The following is a 23,494-nucleotide window of genomic DNA, read 5'->3' as shown; positions in this document are numbered from 1 at the left end:
CATTGGACGGCTCACATTCCAAACCAACCATTATCTCTAACCATAACCCAAACACAGCTTCTACAGGAAGACCATTACGTTAGCAGTGAAAACTTTCCCAGGGTGTTACACTTATAAATCCTATCCCTAAAAAATCTTTCCAATAATTTGAGGCTCACAAGTCTATAGTTTCCAGAATTATCCCTATTTCCTTTATGCCCCAGCAAATTAGCATGCTCTATATTGGTGTCCCTATCCTTCATGTCTTTCTTGATAAATACTGATGCAAAGTACTAAATTAGGACCTGACCCACATCCTCCACCTTAAAGCACACGTCCCCTCCTTTATCCCTGAGTTGTCTACTTGCTCCCTCGTTATCCTCTTAGAACATAATGAGCATAATATTAGAGCATAACGCTGAGTATGCTGAAACTACAGTCAAAAGTTTGATTCAACTGGTTACTGTTAATCAATTTGAATGCAAAACATTTAAAAAACCTGATGTGCTGAAATGATGTATGTACAAAATTCCAGAGATTCAAGATAATATTGGTCACAAGACAAAATTCAAAATTCATAACTCTGCTTTGGTCTTATGACAGGAGACAAAAATTAAACAAGTATCATAAGTACAGAAACTCTGCTCAATCATATTAGCAGCTCCTTCTTCATCCGAATCCCAGATGCTTACACAATTCTTTACTTACAAGCCAATTGCATGGTTAAAGAAAACAATTACAAATTCCAATTGCTAATCATGCTAAGTGAATTACAAAGTAATTTACCAGAGGATAGGAAGAAGTTCACTTTCCCATTACCTCCATTAATCGAGCATCAGCCTTTGTTCGTGCTCTCATTTCTTCTTCCAGCCTTAAATGACATTCTTCCAGTTCCATCTGAAACAAAATGTTGTATCTGACTCTTGAATGTCTGTTTAATAATAAAGTTTAAGAAATTCAATGAACAAATTGACAGGTCTTGACAGCATCAACAGATGAAGACAATTTAGATCAGGGGCTCCCAACCTGGGGTCTGTGGACCCCTTGCTTAAAGGTATTGGTCCATGGCATAAAAAAGGCTGGGAACCCCTGAATTAGATACTCCAATCAGTAACTTGGGTTTCCTCTAAAGCTAAGGATAAAGAAATAATACTACCTCACAGTAGATAATAATCTATCTATTCTATACAAGTACACAATTCTGTATATGGTTGTGGGTCATCAAATCAAAACTAAACTCAGTTTTTTTTTAAAAATCAGCCTTTTCTGCTCCAAGTTAATAAATCATACTTTGACATCACCAACCAGTTACAGAAATAACTCTTTTATGCCCTGTCAATATTCAATTGTACTTGGGCTCAATTCTGTATAATTTACTTACCTGTCCAGCAACCAAACAAATACAAATCCTGGATAAACCAAATATTTCCTTCACTCAACCAGGACTGCTCTCAAGAAAAATCCAATTCCTGTTATAGATTTCATTTACCTTCTCTTATGCTTCTCAGACTAAAATTAGTACTTTATGTTACCTCAAAGTTTAAAGTGTTAACTGGATTATCCAGATTTCCCCAACATAAATTCTAACTCAGATATTGCATATTACAAACAAAGCAATACATGCTCTTTCCTGTCCTGTAATCCAACAACCATCCAGCAACCTTGACTTCAAACTACACGCCAACGCTAGGAAGTACAGGTTAACAAAGCCAAATTAGGTCAACAGATGAACAAAGTACAAACATGCAACAGCTAATTGGATGATACCTTGGAACTGCTGTCTATAAAATCATGTGCTACTGTGAGAAAATGCATTTAAGACATGAATCTTAAGTGGCATAAGTTAGCAACTCATTTCTAACAAAACTAATTCTGTATTTTAGTCCATTTAATTCTCTAATCATATATTTACAGTATTTAACAAATTGAATTTACTTTAATATTTTAATAAATGTCAGAATAACTTTCTTGAAAATCTTTACAAATAACAAAAAGCACCCAAGTACTTCTGAGAGTTTTATCTCCAAAACAAAAACTGTTAATCTAAGTTTTAACATTAGCTTAGTAAACTATTTCAGTGTACAGCAAATTCTCTGCCTACTTCTGAATTACAAAAATATCCGGTAATCCATATCAATGACAATACATTGAAAATTTTAAGCACAGATAAAAAGTGACTTAAATATTTGAACAAGGAAATTTTTTGTCTTAAGAATATGAATAATGAGTTTTTGTTTTGAGATATGCAAATACCTTTAAGCAATTATATTGCTGCACTGAGATTGCATCAGGTGACTCTCCCACAGCACTCATTTGCAACAATTGCTGAGGAGTATAGATAGTTTCTTCAGTATCTGAAGATGATGCACTTTCCAATGTTACCTTCACTGGATTGCTAGCCTGCACTTAAAAGAATTGACAATTCAGTATAATTATTAAATCAAAGCAAGTCGTTATTAACAAGATAGTGCCATTATGTTTTAATTGTTCTTACACAGTTGCTACAAGGAAGCCTAAATTTTGGTATGGTATTTAATAAGTCTTTTCAAACTTTATCATGGTCAGGTAAATAAAACTTGAACAAACAAGCTATAGTTCTATTTTAATAAATATTAATTTACAGTTCAGAATGATTAGAGATTAGCACATAATCCCAACCCAATTCATACTGTGCTATCTACTGCAATAAAAAAAAAATTGCTGGAGCAAAATAAAAGGAGTTACACTAACTTGCTATTGTACACTATTCAAATTGCTTTTGTGCTGGCCAATTATATACTGGATACAAACTCAAAATAAATTAGCAACTTCTAAAAATGCAAGCAATATTGTGATTTATGTTTAGATCATGATTTATGCTTAATATGCCACAGAAGGCTTAACATAATATTAGTGAAAGTAATTTAATGAACAGAGCATTTAAAAAGAAAAGTTAGGACTAATATTATAAAAGAAAATAAAATTCAAGAAAAAAGGCAATGTTTTTATCCAGTCTTGGATGAGCCTCAATTTAGCTTCTCCTCAACAAGATTGATGCTTTGATTAATATTCATCAGCAACCACCTTTACAATTCCATTCCCTTCCCTGATCACAGTCAGTACAATATTATTTTGTCCACTTCAATCCAAGCTGAATTTCTGAACACATTCATTGCCTTTTGGTTATGAGGACTACTTAAGTCTATTGTAACAAAATCACATCAAAACAGCCGCCACAAACTCATGCCACTATATTCCCCAAAATGAGCTATTCATTTATTGGCTTGAGCTTTCTCACATTCAAACTCAAGAAACTAGTTCCTATAAAATTCTGCTGCAATAAACACATCAGGACCCATTCTCTCCATATCATAGTAATCAGAAGTACATTAGTTCACAGACCCTCATTAGCCTTTTTCCTTTTCATTAAGCTTATATCCTTAAAAAAAAGCACAAGTCCAGTACCTGCTGTGTTCAGTGAAGTTAATATCATAATCAGTGTTCTTCTACAACATAGAACACTACACCTCAGGATAGGCCAATACTACCCACATGTTTTGTTGATCTTGATGCCAATTTATACTAAATGTCCTCTTGCTGTCTGTCATCCATATCCCTTCATTTCCTTCATATTCATTTATTTATCTAAAAGCCTCTTATATTTGACAGTCCTACCAATGAAGGCGAGCATTCCACATGGATAGCCAATTTCAATGAACTAAGGATCCAGACCCCAAAACCCCTCTGTACCTCACAATTATTAATAGGTCTGCCATTAAATGTACCCTTTCACTTTCATTTAACCTCCCCAAGTGCAACACCTCACGTTCATCTGGATTAAGCTCCATTTGCCACTTTGCTGCCCAAATCTGTACTGATCTCTCTCCCAGTGCATTCATAGTCCTTCATGCACCATCCACAACTTCCCCCAATCTTACTGCCATCTGTAAATTTGTTGTTCACCCTTCTACAGTTTTATTCAAATCATTGATTATATATCAAACAAAAGAAGGGCCCAGCACCAATCCTCGTGGAACACCACTGGTCATTGACATCCAGTCAGAATAACAGCCTTCTATCTGTACTCTGTCCTCAAAAGGCAAGCCAGTTCTGAATTCATACTTGCAATCTACCCTGAATCCCATACATCTTTCTCTTCCAAATCAACCTACCATAAGGGACCTTAATAAATGTCCTATGGAAATCCACAGACATTAACATCCACTGCCTTACCCTCAAATGTGTTTGTCATCTCCTCAAAAAACCTGATAAAATTTGTCAGGCATGACCTGCCCTACACAAAGCCATGCTGACTGTCCTGAAGCAGGCCACATCTTTCCAAATGCACATAAATCTCATCGCCCTGTATCCTCTCAAATTGCTTCCCTACCATTCACAAGAGGCTCACTGGCATGAAATTACCTGGATTATCCCATTTCCTTTCTTGAACAAAGGCATATTTGCTACCGTCCAGTGCTCTGAGACCTCACCTATTGCTTATGAAGGCACAAAGATATTTGTCAAAGCCCTAGCAATCTCCTCAGTTGCTTTTTTCAATATTCTGGGATATATACTATCAAACCCTGGGAAATGAAACATCTTAATGCTTTTCAAAAGACCCAGCGCTACCTCCCTAATCTCAGAATTCTGCAGTACATTAGTATGCCACACTCTGCCTTCATTACCCTCCAAGTCATTTTCCTCAGTAAATACTAACACAAAGAACTCATTTAATGCCTCAGCCATTTGCTCTCAGTCCCAAGTACAAATTCCCTCCTTTATCCTTCAGTGGACCTACCCTCCACTTAGCTATCCTCCTTTTTCCTTAACACAAGTATAAAATGCATTGGAATTCTCCTTCACCTGGTATCCCAAGGACATTTCATGGCCCCTTTTGGCCTTCTTAATTGCCTACTTCAGCACATTCCTGCTTTCTTTATATTCCACAAGGATGCAGTTTGATTTCAGCTTTATGAATGTTATATATGTTTCCTTTATGTTCCTGCCTAAATTATTGACCTCTTAGTTCATCTAGTGTTCCATTACCTCACTGGAATATGATGATTCCGAACTCTGATCAGCTGATCTTTAAAAAACTCCCACATGCCAGAGTGCACTTGCTTGGCAGCAGCTAATCTCAATCAATGTCCCTTAGAACCTGTCCTGTCAAATTTGCCCTCCCCCAGCATAGCACCTTTTCACTACACCTGATCTTCACTCATAACTATACTAAAACACGAGTTGTGGTCACTATTCCCAAAATGCTCACACACTATCAAGTCTATCACCTGATCAGGCTCATTTCTCAAAATAAAGTCCAGTACATTTTCTTCCCTCGTTGGTCTTTCCACTGTTTCAAGAACCCCTCTTGCATTCACTAAAAAAAATCCTCGTGCATCTAATACTTTTCTGTTAAGAATTTCCAATCGACACTGCGAAGTTAAAGTGCCCCACTATGACAAACCGGGTGTTTTTGCACCTTTCTATAATCAGTCTACATACTTGTTCCTTCATTTCTCGATGCCTATTGGGGTTTTATAGTATAAACCCATTAACATAACTGCACCTTTCTCATTTCAGAGCTTCACCTAAGTTGCCTCTGTGATGAGACCTCCAGTGTGTCCTCTGTGTACAGCTGTGATGTTCTTCCTGATCAGTAATGTAATCCTGCTATCTTTATTTTTAACTCCATACCATGTCTAAAACAATAAAACTCAGGAAATTTGAGCTACCAGTCCTGTCCCTCACGCAACCAATGCAATGGCAACATCATAATTTCATGTACTGATCCAGATTTTAAGTTCATCACCCTTTTCTATAATTACTCTGAGTATTAACATTAACACATTTTAGTCCATCAGTTCCACCATGTTTATTACGATGCCCTTGCTGTCCTTCAGATGCCCTGAGATTCAGATTAATATTTGGTGGTATATACATATTTTAAATAGGAAATGTATTTTGAACTTTGATCTTCCTTTCAATCCTACTTGTCATACTGTTTTTCTTGCCCTCAACCCTACCACCTACTGCCCCACTGCTGTGGTTCCTATCACTCTGCCGCTCCAGTTTAAAGCCTGAGTAGGACCGTAGTTCCCCTCCAGTTCAGATGCAAACCATCTTGCTTGTACCAGTCCCACCTGCCCTGGAAGAGAACCCAATGATGCATAAAACTGAAGCTCTCTCTTCTGCCACGTGCTCCTTAGCCACATATTAGACTGCAGTATGTATCTATTTTTCACCTAACTAACACATGAGATGGATATTAATCCTGAGATTATAACCCTGGAAGTCCTACTTTTAAACTCTGTACCAAGATCCCTAAAATCCCTTCACAAGGCTTTATCCTTGCTCCTGCCTATGTAATTTGTACAGTTTAGAAATGGCCTCTGGCTGCTCACCCTTCCCCCTCAAAATGTTTCATGGACTTATTATATATATTTAGTTTCCTCTACCTATAAAACTTAAATCGCCCTAAAGCTTCCAATTATTAGACATGAATTGTTTTTGCATTAACTCTTTCCACACCCCAACATTGGTAGTCATAGCTTCTGATATTTCGACACTACATTCTTTTTCAATCTCACTAAATATTCTTGTGGTGTATTTCTAACTTCCAAGTTAGAAAGCACTTACAAGAATTTACCTAAATCGGCATTAACTTTGAAAATGCCTTTTTTTGTGATCCAATAATACTTCGTACTGTGATAAAAATGTTATTATCAGAATGTACACTTCTCAGCAGTATTTTGTTTGAGAGTTGGAACAATTCTTTGCTGAGGGTCATTGTTAATTTTGATTTTCTTATTTGACAATAGTTTCAGGGCAGTCAAAGAACTTGATAATATACATGTTTAGAATATAGGAATTGCTATAATTTACTGTTATACTATTACCTGAATCACTCTATTTTGGAGTGACGAGTCCTGATGAATACTCCTACAAACAATAAGGAAGGCAATTAGAAATAACGTAAACAGATTGATAAACAGACATATCTACCACTCACCAAATTTTGTCATCAACCATGTCCACCTCTCCAAAAATATATTATATATATTTTTGTTTTCCAGACATTACCACCATTGTTGGAAGAATTACATATGTTAATGAGTCAGCACACAAGAGCATGCTAGGATACCTGGTTGAGTGGTGCTACAACAAATATCTCTTTCTCAACATCAGCAAAAACTGAAGAATGGTGTGTTGACTTGATGAAAAGGAAGGAGGATGAACATGCATCAGTCTACATTGCTCTTGTTATTCCATTGTTTAAAAAGGGTTCTAAGAGTAAACCTAGCAATTATCGGCCTGCGAGTTTGACGTCAATGGTGGGTAAATTGATGGAAAGTATTCTAAGAGATGGTATATATAATTATCTGGATAGACAGGGTCTGATTAGGAACAGTCAACATGGATTTGTGCGTGGAAGGTCATGTTTGACAAATCTTACTGAATTTTTTTGAAGAGGTTACTAGGAAAATTGACGAGGGTAAAGTGGTGGATATTGCCTATATGGACTTCAGAAAGGCCTTTGACAAGGTTCCACACGGAAGGTTAGTTAGGAAGGTTCAATCGTTAGGTATTAATATTGAAGTAGTAAAATGGATTCAACTGTGGCTGGATGGGAGATTGGAGGCCGGTGACTAGTGGTGTGCCTCAGGGATCTGTACTGGGTCCAATGTCGTTTGTCATATACATTAATGATCTGGATGATGGGGTATAAATTGGATTGGTAAGTACGCAGATGATACTAAGATAGGTGGAGTTGTGGATAATGAAGTAGGTTTTTCAAAGCTTGCAGAGAGATTTAGGCCAGTTAGAAGAGTAGGCTGAAAGATGGCAGATGGAGTTTAATGCTGATAAATGTGAGGTGCTACATTTTGGTAGGACTAATCAAAATAGGACATACATGGTAAATGGTAGGGCATTGAAGAATGCAGTAGAACAAGGGATCTAGGAATAATGGTGCATAGTTCCCTGAAGGTGGAATCTCATGTCGATAGGGTGGTGAAGAAAGCTTTTGGTATGCTGGCCTTTATAAATCAGAGCATTGAGTATAGGAGTTGGGATGTAATGTTGAAATTATACAAGGCATTAGTGAGGCCAAATTTGGAGTATTGTGTACAGTTTTGGTCACTGAATTATAGGAAAGATGTCAACAAAATAGAGAGAGTACAGAGAAGGTTTACTAGTATGTTACCTGGCTTTCATCACCTAAGTTACAGAGAAAGATTGAACAAGTTGGGTCCTTATTCTTTGGAACGTAGAAGGTTGAGGGGGGATTTGATAGAGGTATTTAAAATTATAAGGGGGATAGATAGAGTTGACGTGGATAGGCTTTTTCCATTGAGAGTGGGGGAGATTCAAACAAGAGGACATGAGTTGAGAGTTAAAGGGCAAAAATTTAGGGGTAACGTGAGGGGGATCTTCTTTAGTCAGAGAGTGGTAGCTGTGTGGAATGAGCTTCCAGCAGAAGTGGTTGAGGCAGGTTCAATTTTGTCGTTTAAAGTTAAATTGGACAGCTATATAGACAGGAAAGGAATGGAGGGTTATGTGCTGAGTGCAGGTCGGTGGAACTAGGTGAGAGTAAGAGTTTGGCACGGACTAGAAGGGCCAAGATGGCCTGCTTCCGTGCTGTAATTGTTATATGGTAATATACATCGGTGCATCGGGGGCTGAGTGGGTCAACAGTATAAATGTCTTGGGGGTCAACATACCTGGACCTAGCACATAGAAGCAATCACAGGGAAGACATGCCAGCATCATTCCTTTCTTAGAAGGTCAAGTCTTGCCACATCACAGAACACTCCAACAATTTTCTACCGATATACTACTGAAAATATCCTGACAGGTTGCACCACTGTCTGGTATGGCAAGTAAAATGCTCAGGAATGCAAAGAGCTGTAGCTTATTCAGCCCAATAGATCACAGATACACCCTCCACACCATTGAAAGCATCTACATGAGGTGCTCCCTTAAGGTGGCAACATCTGTCACCAAAGGTGCCCACATCTAAGCTATGACATTTTCTCACAGCTACTATGAGGCAGGAGGTACAGAAGTTTTAAGTTCCATGCCACCAGATTCAAGATCAGTTTCTTCCCTTGAATTATTCAGTTCCTGAACTAACACTAAAGCACAAATCACCACCTCAGTAAAGAAATACTATGACCCACTACTGTGTTTGCTGTTTTTTTTCTTGTATTAGTTAATTTGTTTTTCTTATGAGCAAAATGTCTCCAATGCTGTGTGCCAGTGATGCTGCTGCAAGGTTTTCCATTGCAACAATACATACATGTACTTGTGTATATGACAATGAACTCAACTTTGACTTTAAAACATCCACACAGCAATCCTTAATCTACAAACCAAAATAATAAACTTAAGCAACCAGCTCAACTGCAAATAACCTCTCTAATAGGCCTGATAACATTTGTTGGAGTTACACCATCCTCATTATACTCACTCAGGGTGCTGTGACAAAAAAAAAGTAATGCTTCATATGATTCAAAAAGATTCAAAGTATAAAGTATGTATAAATTACACAACCTTGAGATCTGTCTGCTTGCCACAGAGCAAGAAACACGAAAGAACCTAATTAAAAAAAGATCAACACCTAATGCACAGAAAAAGAGAAAAAACACAAAACAGGCAACAGCATAATGAACCAAGTTGAGTCCTTGGATCCCAATCCCCGGAGCAGCTGCAGTAGGCCCAAAGTCTACTGGTCGCAGTTCCTATTAAGGGGGCAAATTGCTGCAAAGCTTGCAAACATGAAGCACAGCAGCCGGGGCAGTCTCACAGCCTCAGCACCATGGAAAGAGGAGTGAATATTGCGAGAGTGAGCAAAATCTACCTGAGCCACGCATCCAGGCCCTAGTACCCTGCCTTTCCAGTCTACCTGGGCTGGCGTTTAAATTATCCAAACACTGGTTTGTGCCTCGCACGAGGACCCAGGCCCCGCTGTGGTGATGTGCTCTGAGTCGAGACCTAGCCACCCAGCCCAAAGCTGTTGTCAACCTCTGCAAATCGGCTCTGCGCTCAGAGTGATCCAACCTTGCACCCAGGTTAGGTTGATGGACTTCCTCTTTGAATCGCTTGCTCTAGCTCCATCTCCATCTGCGACCCCATTTCAAACACATTGCACTTCAAATTTGCAACACACTAGCACCGTTCATTCCTCCAATCAGTTTCGTCTTTGTTTGCCTCTTCATTGTTTGCGGTGATAGTTCACCACAATTTAGTTCAGAAAAAGTGTTACTAATAATGCTTTTAGTCAAATTTCTTGCCTTTTGAACTACTAGCAAGCTGTCACTCCCCTTCAGTAGCACCATCTTAAAACCGAAAGTGATGCTTCAAATAAGATCAGCTAAGAGTTTTTTTATTGTCACAGTATTTATAAATTTTAGTTTGTAGGAACATTGTGAAATAGGTGTAGAAGTAAACGATATGATCACTTCATCATTTAATATCCATCTGTGTTAATATCTGCTCTCCCCATACCTGCAATATCTACTTCCTTAATTACTTCTAGCAAGATGGTCACCAATGAATTCTACAATGGGGATTTCCATGGATTCACTATCCTCCAAGTGAAGAAATTTCTCCTTTATATCCGTAGTAAATGCTACCTGAGATTGTAAGCTCTGGTGCTATATCCTCCCTGATTCAGCTCATTGACCCCTTTCTAAATATTGCTTGTTTTAATATAATATCCTCTCATTCTAATAAACTTTATTTTGTACAGGCCCATTTGACCCAATCTGGCACATTTGCAAGCGTCACCAAAGACACTCGAAAATTTCTAGATGTACTGTGGGGATTGGGGGGTGGGGGGGGGTGGGTGCTACTGGACAGGATCGAGATAAGCTACAGAGTGATAAACCTAGTCAGCTCCATCATGGCCACTAGCCTCCATAGTATCCAGGACATTCTCAAGGAGCAATGCCTCAAAAAGGCGGCATCGATCATTAAGGACCCCCATCACCCAGGACATGCCTCTTTCTCATTATTACCATCAGGAAGGAGGTATAGGATACTGAAGGCACACACTCAATGATTCAAGTACAGTACCTCATTACTATTTTATTTTTATTTTTGCACTACTTATTCAACTATTTAATAGATGCACTTACTGTAATTCAGCTTTTTTCTGTTATTATATATTGTATTGTACTGCTGCCACAATGACAACAAATTTCACACCATATGCTGGTGATATTAAAGCAGATTCTGATTTTCTTCTCAGGTATCAGTTCAGTGAACTTTTTTTGGACTCCCTTGAAGAAAAATATTGCCTTTCTTAACTAAGGAGGCCAAAACTTAGCTAAGACAGGAAATCACATCCCAGCAGAGTTTTAGTATCTTCAGAACAGTAGTGGATCTAAAATGTAATTATAGGAAAAAGGTAACACCAGTAAATTCATTCTAATTTTGTTAATAAATCAGAGATAATATGTAACAATTTCAAAAAGCAAAAATGCAATTCAAGGAAAAGAATGCCAGAAACAATATCTTCAGCCATCAACAATTTTATCGTTGCCATAGATTTCAGCCATTGTCTCCAGTTTAGCCAGACTGCCTTTGTCTCATGGTTAGCTTCCAATTTAATGGACCTAAGATTATTCAAACAAAAACACAGCTTCCCAACACAAGGCCAATCTCTCAACCTTGTCCACTCTTGTATATATTGGCTTACAAACTATTAAAGCCTCCAAATTTAAAAAGAACTAGACAATGGGTTGACCCGTTGGGGTACCCTTTGAGAGAAGGGTAGTGCAGTCTGATGTGACCAGAATGAACATTAATTTTTGCTGAATACAAAATAATCTGCAGATGCTGTTGTCAAAGGAACACTCACAAAGCGCTGGAGGAACTCAGCAGGTCAGTCAGCATCAGTTGAAAAGATTAATCGACGTTTCGGCTGAAACCCTTCCGTCAGGACTGAAGGAAAAACTTTGGGGAGGGTTTGAAGAATGCTGGTAGTTGAAAAAAACAGTAATTTTTAAGACAAAGGTGTGGGGGTGGGGGAGGGGAAGCAGGGAGGTGATTGGCAGGAGAACAATAGTAGAAGGAGACGGAACTATGAGGGAGGTGATGCGAAATAGGGATAGAGGAAGGAAGGGGGAGGGAATTACTGGAAGTTGGAGAATTCTATGTGCATACCAAGGGGCTAGAGGCTACCTAGACAGATAGATTCGCAAGTGAAGTGTTGCCTCACCTGGAAGGACTGTTTGGGGCCCTGAATGGTGGCAAGAGAGGAGGTGTAGGGACAGGTGTAGCACTTACGCTTGCAGCGATAAGTGCCGGGTGGGAGATCCGTGGGGATGGACGTATGGATAAGTGAGTCGCAGAGGGATCAATCCCTGCAGAAAGCGGAGAGGGGTGGAGAGGGAAAGATGTGCTTAGTGGTGGGGTCCTGTTGAAGGTGGCGGAAGTTGCGGAGGATAATGTGCTGGATCTGGAGGCTGGTGGGGTGGTAGGTGAGGACAAGGAGAACTCTGTCCCTGTTGTGGTGGCGGGAAGATGGGGTGAGGGCCGAAGTGCGGGAAATGGAGGAGATGCTGGTGAGGGCATCATTGATCACCGTAGAAGGGAAACCACGATCCTTAAAGAAAGAGGACATTTGAGATGTCCTGGAACGGAAAGCCTCATCCTGGGAGCAGATGCGGCGGAGACGGAGGAACTGGGAATAGGGAATGGCATTTTTTCTGAATGCTACTGGTATCGCTTTGCTTTGGAAACTGAAGTAGAAAACCTCAATTTATTAAAGAAGAATGACGCATATCAAAGCAAATATAGCTCCTCCTCGTTTCACGAAGGACACTTTTGATGGCATCATTTCTGGTTTAGCTGCCACCCTTGTGCCTCTCATTGTCATTCTGGAGATGTGCAGTCCTTTCATCCCCCGTCTCTTCATCTCTTCTGCTGTTTGTTCTTTGTCTCTGATCCTGGAGACGTGCATTTCTCAGCCTGTCTCTTCCTCTCTCCTCCTTCTGTGCCTATTTTTGTCATTCTGGAGATGTGCAGCCCTTTCATCCAACGTCTCTTTATCTCTTCTGCTGTTCATTGGTTGTGTCTGATCCTGGAGTCGTGCATGCCTCTCCTCCTCTGCCTCTTCTTCTCTCATTTTTTTTGTCCTGACTCCTTGATCCTGGAGTCGTGCGGCCCTGGCCTCATGCAATTCTTGCTCTCTCCCTCTCCTTGCTGCTTCCCGACGACATTTGGCGTCATCTCTTGATCATAATGTCCCCTTTCCCTTTCCACGCGGCATATTAGGCTGACCACTCTTTTTATTACCTTAATACTGGATAGAAGATACCAAGCACTAACACCAAAGGATGCTGATTATTCTTGATGATGTGGTTGGCATTCTCCTAAATGGATGTGACATAGTCAAAAGGGTTTTATGGGTGTCTCAAAGTACATCATTAAAAAAAGATTAAATTATCTCTTATTGAGGGGTGGCAGTTAGATTTGTCCCAATCCTGCACATGCTGATGGTGATTAGCAGAATGTGACCCCTTGAACATTCGTATGTATCTGGATGGCTCTTGACGTGAGTTGGCAATAGTACATGACGAACGTCGAGCTCTATAACAACCTACCGATGCTCACCACTAAAATAGAGGCGAGAAGACTGCAACTAGCGGGGCACTGTCTACGCCATCCCGAGCTACCTGCCAGTCTAGTCATCATATGGGAGCCCAAGCACGGGAGGATGAACCCTGGGGGCCCTCCAAAGATAATGGTCAACACGCTCCTAGAAGACAGCGGCGCAGCTAATGTAGATGAACTGAACACACTAATGAGGGAGAGGGAGAAGTGGAGAGTCTGTCATCGTGCCTGATGCCGGCCCCCTAGGCCTGAGTCAACATAGTAGGAGACCCCTTGAAATAGAGCTGCCCTGCCTTTTTGCTCCAGTAGGTGTTGCTGCTGAGGCTGGCCATGCACATGCGTTGGGCTGTCACGTCCCGATTTCCATGATAGCGGATCGGCTGTTGGGTTAAAAGGGAGCCTGTCGTCTTTGGCGAATGAGCAATTTTATACGAATATATAACCCCGAACTTTGCCTGCATTCTGTAAGTTAGCACATTTTAATTCAACTTAGCCAAAAAAAGTGCCGCTGTAATGCACCATTTGCGCTAATTGGAGGTCACAAACAGACAGACAGAGCGTGAGAGTTTTAGTAGTATATAGATACCTAAAATTCATTTCCTTTATTGACCTTGCTCCTCACTACTTTGGAAATCACCTCTGGCTCTTCAACACCTGCTAGTATCTGTAAACTTTTATCCTGGTCTCTTATAATACCTTGAAGGTTGAAGTATAGTTTACATATGGCATTATCTCCAAAAATATTTATTTGCATCATTAAATTCTCCTTTAGTCCAAACAGCTGGTCATCCTTAAAGACTTTTGTTTTAGCACCACTTTTTCTCCAATTAAACTGGTAAAGTGCTTTGGAAAAAGAACCTAAATTAAATATGCTGCACAAATGAACAAAGATAGAAACACAAATACTGTGAAGGTTTTTGGATTGTGTGAGCAGGAGCTGAAATAAGGGTGACTGGTGTGACTTAAAACTTGCATGGAAAAGCTCCACATCACAACACAAACATTTTTCATATTAAGCTCCACATCTTTTTTTAAAAAAAAGGAAGAATGACACAGATGGTGGAGGTGGTTGCTAAAGAATGTAAACATGAAAGATTCCAATAAACATGACAAGTCAATTCAAATGATAATTCAGCACATTCTGTACTAGACCCATCTCAATGGATTAGTAATACAAGCCATGGATATTTTTTATAACACCCAATTTGATGAATAAAAAATGGAAAGGCAAAAATAATTACAAAATAAATAAATATTATATAAAATGTGCCACCTGAATCGATTTGCACGTGCTGCAGTACGCCAAGGCACATAACCCTCTGTGCCTGGTCGCATTGGTTCTGGGATAAAATCTGAAGAAACAGCAGCATTCTTATTCTCTGTATGCTTCCTTGTACCTTGAACAGAAAAAATGACTTACTTTCAATTCAACTTCTGAATACATAAACCAGCAATATGTAAACAAGTTAATCAATTAACAATCCTATGAACACAACAGGGAATACATTGTGAAGATTGGTTGAGGAAATCATGCCCAGATATGGGTCATGAGATTGGTGGATTTGTTTTTGCATTCTGACCCTATCTTAAAAGGGGATGAATAACTATTTTGTAAAAGGTTTAATTTGTATAGTACTAGATGTAATGAAACCTTCGAGTAATTTTTTGTCATGAATTTTCTTTCTCTGCACTTTCCGCTTCGTTTCCATACTTGTAAAACAATACAATCACCATCTAAATCTGACATTTATGAATACAATCAGCCAGATTCTGCTAATTGTGTTCTTGTGTGTCCTATCACAGTGGAAGGCCAGCCAGCTGCACCGAACATCTTGTACATTAAACCACAAGCACTGATTAGTAGGCAACATGATGGATGCTAACATCTCACCTTCCAGACAACTGAGAGCTTTTGTAATTAAATATTATTGTCATGTACTGAGGTACAGTGAAAAGCTTGTCTTTCATACTGTCTATACAGAACAACTCAGTGCAACAGTGGATTGAGGTAGTACAGGGTAAAACAATCAGTGTATAATAAAACATTACAGTACAGAGTAAGTGAAATGCAGGTAGACATTAAGGTGCAAGGTCACAACAAGGTAACTTTCAATGTCAAGAGTCCATCATACCAGAGAACCATTTAATAGTTTCATTAACAGTAGGGCAGAAGCTTCCTTGATCCTGGTGGTATGTGCTTTCAGGCCTTTGTATCTTTTGCCCAAATGGGAGGGAGGAGAAAAGTGAATGCCTGCAGTGGGTGGGATCTTTGATTATGTTGGCCATTTTACTGAGGAAGTGAGAAGTGTAGTCAGAATCCATGGAGGCGAGGCTGATTTGCATTGCTGTGCGGAGCTGTGACAATTTTCTGCAGAGGCCACACATATATCTGATGCATCCAGTTAGGATTGCTATGACGTATTAATAAAAATTGGTGAGCATCAAAGGGGACATGCCAAAATTCTTCAGCCTCCATGAGAAAGTAATAGCTCTGGTGAACCCTACCACAATTGTTGGCTGTTCATGGACTCTATTTTGGACTGGTATTATCTCTTGGCATCCATGACAATTTTATGGAGATAGTTTCTTGATTATTGGGGTCATCTGATTTGAAATTCACAGTTCCAGACACCAGTAAGGAGTGAATCTCCCCGTTCACCCATGGTTTCCAGTTTGGGGACACCTGAATTGTCCTTTTTAGGATACAGTCCACAACACACTTCTGATAAAAGTCTGTGACAATGCTGACAGTCACCTAGGCTGAGTATATGAACATGAATCAGTCTACTAGCTCAAAATAGAAATATAGAAGTTCATCTGTTTCCTCACACCAGCACTGTATGACTTTCAGTTTCTGTTTGTATGAAAGCAACACAGCCTGGTAGTCTGATCTGTCTAAGTGTGGGCAAGGGTGGCTTGAGTGGGCATCTTTGACAGCCATTGCCCCAAGGGTCAAGGGTGTTCAGGCCCATGGTGGGTCAGGAAGCACATTGTTAGTAATTCAATAAAAGGCTCTTGACATTGGCTTGTTGAAGTCACCCACAATGATGAAAAGATACCTCGATTCAAGGCTGCTGACCAGGGAGTATAGCTCAACGAGTGCAGGCTTCACATCTGTCTGGGTAGATGCAGACTGCCGTCAGGATATTGAAAGTAAATGCTGTGGCAGATAGTGTGGGTGACACTTTACCATTAGATTTTCTACATTGGGTAAGCAGGAACCCAGCATGACTATCATGTCTAGGCACCACAGGGTGTTGATTATAAAGCAGATCCCACCACATCTAACTATCCAAGGATGCTATACTGTCCATCTGGTGAACTGAGAAGCCCTCAGGTTGTGTGGCATCAGTTGAAGTTAATACAAGCCACATTTTGATGAGACTAAGCACACAGTAGTCCCTCAGTTGTCTTTGGTAGGTTAGTCTCACTCAAAGTTACAGCTTACTGTCACTCCAGAAGATTGTAGAATTGAAAATCTCACTCACTCTTCAAGAAGAGAGAGAGAGGCAAAAGAAACATAGAGTAGTACAGCACAGTACAGGCCCTTCGGCCCACAATGTTGTGCCGACCCTCAAACCCTGCCTCCCATATAAGCCCCCACCTTAGATTCCTCCATATACCTGTCTAGTAGTCTCTTAAACTTCACTAGTGTATCTGCCTCCACCACTGACTCAGGCAGTGCATTCCACGCACCAACCACTCTCTGAGTAAAAAACCTTCCTCTAATATCCCCCTTGAACTTCCCACCCCTTACCTTAAAGCCATGTCCTCTTGTATTGAGCAGTGGTGCCCTGTGGAAGAGGCGCTGGCTATCCACTCTATCTATTCCTCTTATTATCTTGTACACCTCTATCATGTCTCCTCTCATCCTCCTTCTCTCCAAAGAGTGAAGCCCTAGCTCCCTTAATCTCTGATCATAATGCATACTTTGTAAACCAGGCAGCATCCTGGTAAATCTCCTCTGTACCCTTTCCAATGCTTCCACATCCTTCCTATAGTGAAGTGACCAGAACTGGACACAATACTCCAAGTGTGGCCTAACCAGAGTTTTATAGAGCTGCATCATTACATCGCGACTCTTACACTCTATCCCTCGACTTATGAAAGCTAACACCCCATAAGCTTTCTTAACTACCCTATCCACCTGTGAGGTAACTTTCAGGGATCTGTGGACATGTACCCCGAGATCCCTCTGCTCCTCCACACTACCAAGTATCCTGCCATTTACTTTGTACTCTGCCTCGGAGTTTGAAGGAAAATATAAACCCGGTAGCCTGACCTCAGTGGTTGGGAAGCTGATGGAGTCGATTTTTAAGGATGAGGTCTCAGGGTACTTTGAGGCACAGGATAAAATACGCATGGTTCCCTCAAGGGAAAATCTTGCCTGACAGATCTGTTGGAATTCTTGGAAGAAATAACAAGCAGGATAGACAAAGGAGAATCAGTTGATGTTGTGTACTTGGATTTTCAGAAGGCCTTTGACAAGGTGCCACATATGAGGCTGATTAACAAGCTACGAGCCCATGGTATTACAGGAAAGATCCTAGCATGGACAAAGCAATGGCTGATTGGTAGGAGGCAAAGAGTGGGAATAAAGGAATCCATTTCTGGCTGGCTACAGGTGAATAGTAGTGTTCCACTAGGATCTATGTTGGGACCAATTCTTTTTACATTATATGTCAATGATTTGGATGATGGAATTGATGGCTTTGTTGCAAAGTTTACAGACAAATTGAAGATAGGTGGAGGGGCAGGTAGTTTTGAGGAAGTAGAGAGGCTACAGAAGGACTTAGATTAGGAGAATGGGCAAAGAAATGGCACATGGAATATAGTGTCAGGAAGTGTATGGTCATGTACTTTGGTAGAAGAAATGAAAGGGTTGACTATTTTCAAAATGGAGAGAAAATACCAAAAGCTGAGGTGCAAAAGGACTTGTGAGTCCTTGTGCAGGATTCCCTAAAGGTTAATTTGCAGGTTGAGTCTGTGGGGAGGAAGGCAAATGCAATGTTAGCACTCATTTCAACAGGACTAGAATACAAAAGTGAATGTAATGCTGAAACTTTATAAAGCACTGGAGATGCCTCAGTTGGAGTATTGTGAAGCAGTTTTGGGCACATTTTCTTAGAAAGGTTGTGCTGAAACTGGAGAGAGTTCAAAGGAGGTTCACGAAAATGATTGAATGGCTTGTCAAATGAAATGCGCTTAATGGCTCTGGGCCCGTATTCACTGGAATTCAGAAGATTGAGGGGTGACCTCATTGAAACCTACCGAATGGTGAAAGGCCTTGACAGAGCAGATATGGAGAGGATACTTCCTATTGTGAGAGAGTCTAAGACCAGAGGGCACAAACTCACATTCGGGGGCGGGGGGGGGTGTCCTTTTCCAAGCCAAGATGATAGGTGACTTGATGGGCCAAATGGCCTAATTCTGCTCCAATATCTTATAGTTCAAAGTTTACGACATAGAAGCCCTTTCATCCACTGTGTCTGTGTCAGTCAAAGAGCTCGCCATCCTAAACATCATTTTCTCAATCTCTCCTCAAATCCTTATACCAATTAGGGTCTGAGTAGGAAAATGTGTTAAAGAGAAATCCCAAGGCTTTTTACCCAAATGCTCCTGGTATTTGCAACAAGACCAGTGAACTAATGGCACATATTGTAACAATCTAACAACCATGATAAAGTGACCAGGCTTGAATTAAATATTCCAGAATTCTTAACCTATTGAAGTATGAAGCAAAATGAGGAAGGAAGTAGGGTAGTCCTGACTTTTAAAAAGAGGATAAAGGTAGTGTGAGGGGATCCTGGAGTGCCCCTATTAACTGTTTGAAGAGAGACAGAGAGAGACATTCATCATTGATGGTTTGTTTGGACAGGAGAGAGAGAGAGACAGAGTTATTTACCACCGATATGTTGCTTTTGGAAAAGAGAGAGAGAGACGGAGATTAACAGTTGGACTGTCACTTTAAGGCATTGGAAGTAACTTTGGATTTTTACTGAGTTTGGAGTTGGAGACAGCACTGAGCAGCTCGAAGGTTACTATGGTGACCAAAGGCAGATTGTTGATATTTCTTCAAGGACTTGTTGCCTGCTTGTGCACTCCTTTACAGACAAAGGAGGGAGGGACTCTTTGAATGACAGGTGATGCTCAGCACAGAGAAATAAATAGGAGGTCAGATGATACAGACCTCAGGACACATGATCTGGACACTGAATGAGCATTGTTGTGCCCACAGAGAAAGTGGGTTTTGGAGGATCGATCAGGCGGATTGATCCAAGTTGCTATTCCAGTTTGAGGAGAAGGGAGATGTCTATGTGTCCACCCTCGCCTGGGTGATAGCTCCACCACAGAAGACCGGTCCCCCTGGTTAAAGTCACAGTCGGTGACTTGTAAAGGATTTCGGAGGACAATGAGAAGATCGGCGGCATCAGCTCACCTGAAGACTCAACTCACTCTCTCTCTCCATCACTACTCAACTAAATACCACGAAATGAACTGAACTGAACTTTACTCAACATCTTTAGACTGTATCTTTTTACCCCGAGACTTAAACAAGCTTGGTTTTCATACATATATATTCCACACTTTTATATATAATCATTGCTAACCTGTGTGATTTATCTACATTTATATTACTGTATTGCGTAGTTACTAATAAATATTAGTAGTCTATAGCAATTTGAGATTCCAAAGTGTTTTCCATCTCTGCTGGTTCTTTATCCCTGTCACGGGGTCCGTGACAGTAGAAAAAATGTTTGTCATAAAATCAAGTATAATCGTTGGTGATATTTGAAGATAGACCCTCCAGGCAACCATGGCAATTTGGGGGATAGCATTTATCAGGAAATTAAAGATGACTGTATTAAGTAATTTAATGTAATTACATTCAGAGGCTTGGATCGACATTCAGATCATCCTCAGGTTATAAGTGTCTGATTTATAGGCACCTAGTAGATATGAATGAGCATTAGGGAGAACAACAGGAAGGAGCTGCTGGCTGCTGCTAAGCATGTGCTACTGGGCTGCAAGAAAACGATATGATTTGGCGATATGAGTCAGCTGCACCTTTCCTCATTCCCTATCACGCCCACTGTTGAGCTTGAACGCACGTGAGGTCATTACCCATGCGTCATTCATGTAAGTGCGGGAAGGAGATCAACTCCTCGAGCTTGCAAATGACGGCCGGCTGAAAAGTATGTTTGACATAACATCTCTGCCGGCATTCTGGATCAAAGTCAAAGCTAAGTATCCTGAGATAGCCAGGAAAGCACTGAAAACGTTGCTTCCATTTCCAACATATCTCTGCAATGAATGCAACAAAAACTAAATTGCGGAATAGAGTGGACATGAGGAACCCCGTTCGAGTATCACCATCACCCCTCGATAGGACCGTCTTGTTGCAGGGAAACAAGCCCAGGGTTCCCACTGATTCAGCGATATTGGTGTGTTGCAATGATTTTATATGTTCATACGGGGAAAATATGTGCTGTGTGTTTAATATCCAAATGTTACTTAAAATGTTATGATGCTATTGACTTATAAGTGACTTATATAACCATATAACAATTACAGCGCGGAAACAGGCCATCTCTGCCTTTCTAGTCCGTGCCAAACGCTTACTCTCACCTAGTCCCACCGACCTGCACTCAGCCCATAACCCTCCATTCCTTTCCTGTCCATATACCTATCCAATTTTTCTTTAAATGATAATATCAAACCTGCCTCTACCACTTCTACTGGAAGTTCGTTCAACACTTTACTTCAAGCTCCCCTGTCCTTCCCTGTTAATTGACTTATCACTATATTCATGCCAGGAAAATATGCGCTGTGTGTTTAATATTAAATTCGTTAGATAAACCCTTTTAGAAACGAAATTGAGTGTATTAGCCACTTATCACCTATATTCCGGTCCTGATTAACACCCCAACCCCCAAACAGAATCACCAAAAACGATTTGTGGGAAAAAAAATCGGCACGTACACGCATGCACACTGGTGCCCGCGCAAGGTTTCGTGGTCATTGTAGTCTTACTCGGGGTAAACACAACGTATTTGACTGCTACTCTTGTCCGTTGGCAACCCTACCCCCCACCCCCCACCCCACCCGCCGTGTCGGCCAATCTGCAAGAATATTGTCAATAATAAACTGGTCCACGTTGCAAAAAATGGTTGGGGACCCCTGTTCTAATAGGTGGGATGGGGTATTTCCTTGTACCTTACCAAACCAAAGAAAGTGCATACAAATTAGCTGCAGTAGTAGTATGAAGGATTAATTTAGGGAATGTGTAAAACAAATGGTTTTGTACATCAGTACATGAAAATGTCGGTTGGGGAGAACACTACTTTAGATCTAGTAATGTATAATGCAAAAGGGTTACTCGAGGGATTATAACTGTAATTATATCATGGTTATAATGTTGAGACATTATAAACATTGGTGAGGCCTCATTTGGAGTACTGTGAGCAGCTTTGGACCCATTATCTTAGAAAAGATGTGCTAAAACTGGAGAGAGTTCAAAGGAGGTTCATAAAATTGATTTCAGGATTGAATGACTTGTCATATGATGATTCTGAGCTTGTATTTGCTTGAATTCAGAAGAATGAGTGACCTCACTGAAACATATCGAATGGTGAAAGGCCTTGATAGAGTGGATGTGGAGAGGATGTTTCCTTTGGTGGGAGTGTCTAAGACCAGAGGATACAACCTCATAATAGACAGTACATCCTTTTAGAATGGAGATGAAGAGGAACTTCTTTAGCCAGAGAGTGGTGAATCTGTGGAATTCTTTGCCACAGGCAGTTGTGGAGGCCAAGTCTTTATGTATATTTAAGGGAGAGGTTGATAGATTCTTGATTGGTCAGGGCATGAATGGATATGGGGAGGCGGCAGGAGATTGAGGCTGAGGGGAAAATTGGATCAACCATGATGAAATGGTTGAGTAGACACAATGGGCCAAATGGCCTAATTCTGCTCCTGTATCTTATGGTCTTATGATAGAATTTTGTGTCATGAGTGAAAGCCATTGAGTTCCATCTGAAACCTGGATCTTTACTCAAATGAAACAAAATATAAAGACATGTATCATGAGTTTGGTTACTGTAAATTTGGAAGCAACATTAAAAAAGTGTGATAGAAGACAAGCAATTGCTTTCCCTTGTATCTCTCAGGTGGACAACATTTCACTGACAGTGACCACAACTCCTTCACTTTTCCTGTAGCTTTGGAGTGGGATTGGAGCAGACTGTATGGGGAAGTATTTAATTAGGAGAGGGGGAATTATAATGCTGTTAGACAGGAATTGAGGAGATTAAATTGGGAACAGATGTACTCAGGGAAATGCACAACAGAAATGTGGAAGGTGTTTCAGGAGCACTTATTGGGGGTTTGTCCCATTGAAGCAGGGAAGGGATGGTAGGGTGAAGGAACCATGGTTGACAAGAGATGTGGAACATCCAGTCCAGAGGAAGAAAGCAGCTTACTTAAGGTTCAGGAAGCAAGGACCAGACAGGGCTTTAGAGATTTACCAGGTAGCCAGTAAGGATCTGAAGAATGGACAGAGCTGGAAGGGAGCATGAGAAGGACTAGTGAGTAGGACTGAGAAAAACCTCAAGGCATTCTGAAGAACTGATGGCCACACAGAAGATAGGGCCATTCAGGGATAGTAGAGGAAACAGATGTCTGGAATCAGGGAAGGTAGGGGAGGTCTTTAATAAATACTTTGCTTCAGTATTCACCAGTGAGAGGGACCTTGACATTTGTGAGCATAGAATAAAACAGGGTGATTGCTTGAACATACTGATATTAAGAAAGAGGATATGCTAGAACTTTTGAAAAAGTCCTCAGGGCCATACGGGATTTACCTCAGGTTATTACAGGAAGCCAGGGAAGAGATTGCTCGGCCTTTGGTGATGAT

The 23,494-nt window shown here is 40.5% G+C and overlaps 1 protein-coding gene across 1 annotated transcript in view; it reads right to left on the bottom strand.

Moving 5' to 3' along the window:
- The window catches only part of cep78 (centrosomal protein 78), a 117,912-nt gene that overhangs the window by 21,873 nt on the left and 72,545 nt on the right, over nt 1–23,494 (bottom strand). Inside the window, exons 11-14 of the mRNA XM_063068786.1 lie at nt 14,852–14,975; nt 6,855–6,897; nt 2,233–2,379; nt 799–876 (exon numbers count right to left, since the gene is read on the bottom strand). Coding sequence (XP_062924856.1) covers nt 799–876; nt 2,233–2,379; nt 6,855–6,897; nt 14,852–14,975 — 392 coding nt within the window. The remainder of the gene's footprint in view (nt 1–798; nt 877–2,232; nt 2,380–6,854; nt 6,898–14,851; nt 14,976–23,494) is intronic.

Source organism: Mobula hypostoma, chromosome 16 (genome assembly GCF_963921235.1).
Source record: "Mobula hypostoma chromosome 16, sMobHyp1.1, whole genome shotgun sequence".
Classification (NCBI taxonomy): domain Eukaryota; kingdom Metazoa; phylum Chordata; class Chondrichthyes; order Myliobatiformes; family Myliobatidae; genus Mobula; species Mobula hypostoma.
This window is presented reverse-complemented; position numbering and strand designations above follow the sequence as displayed.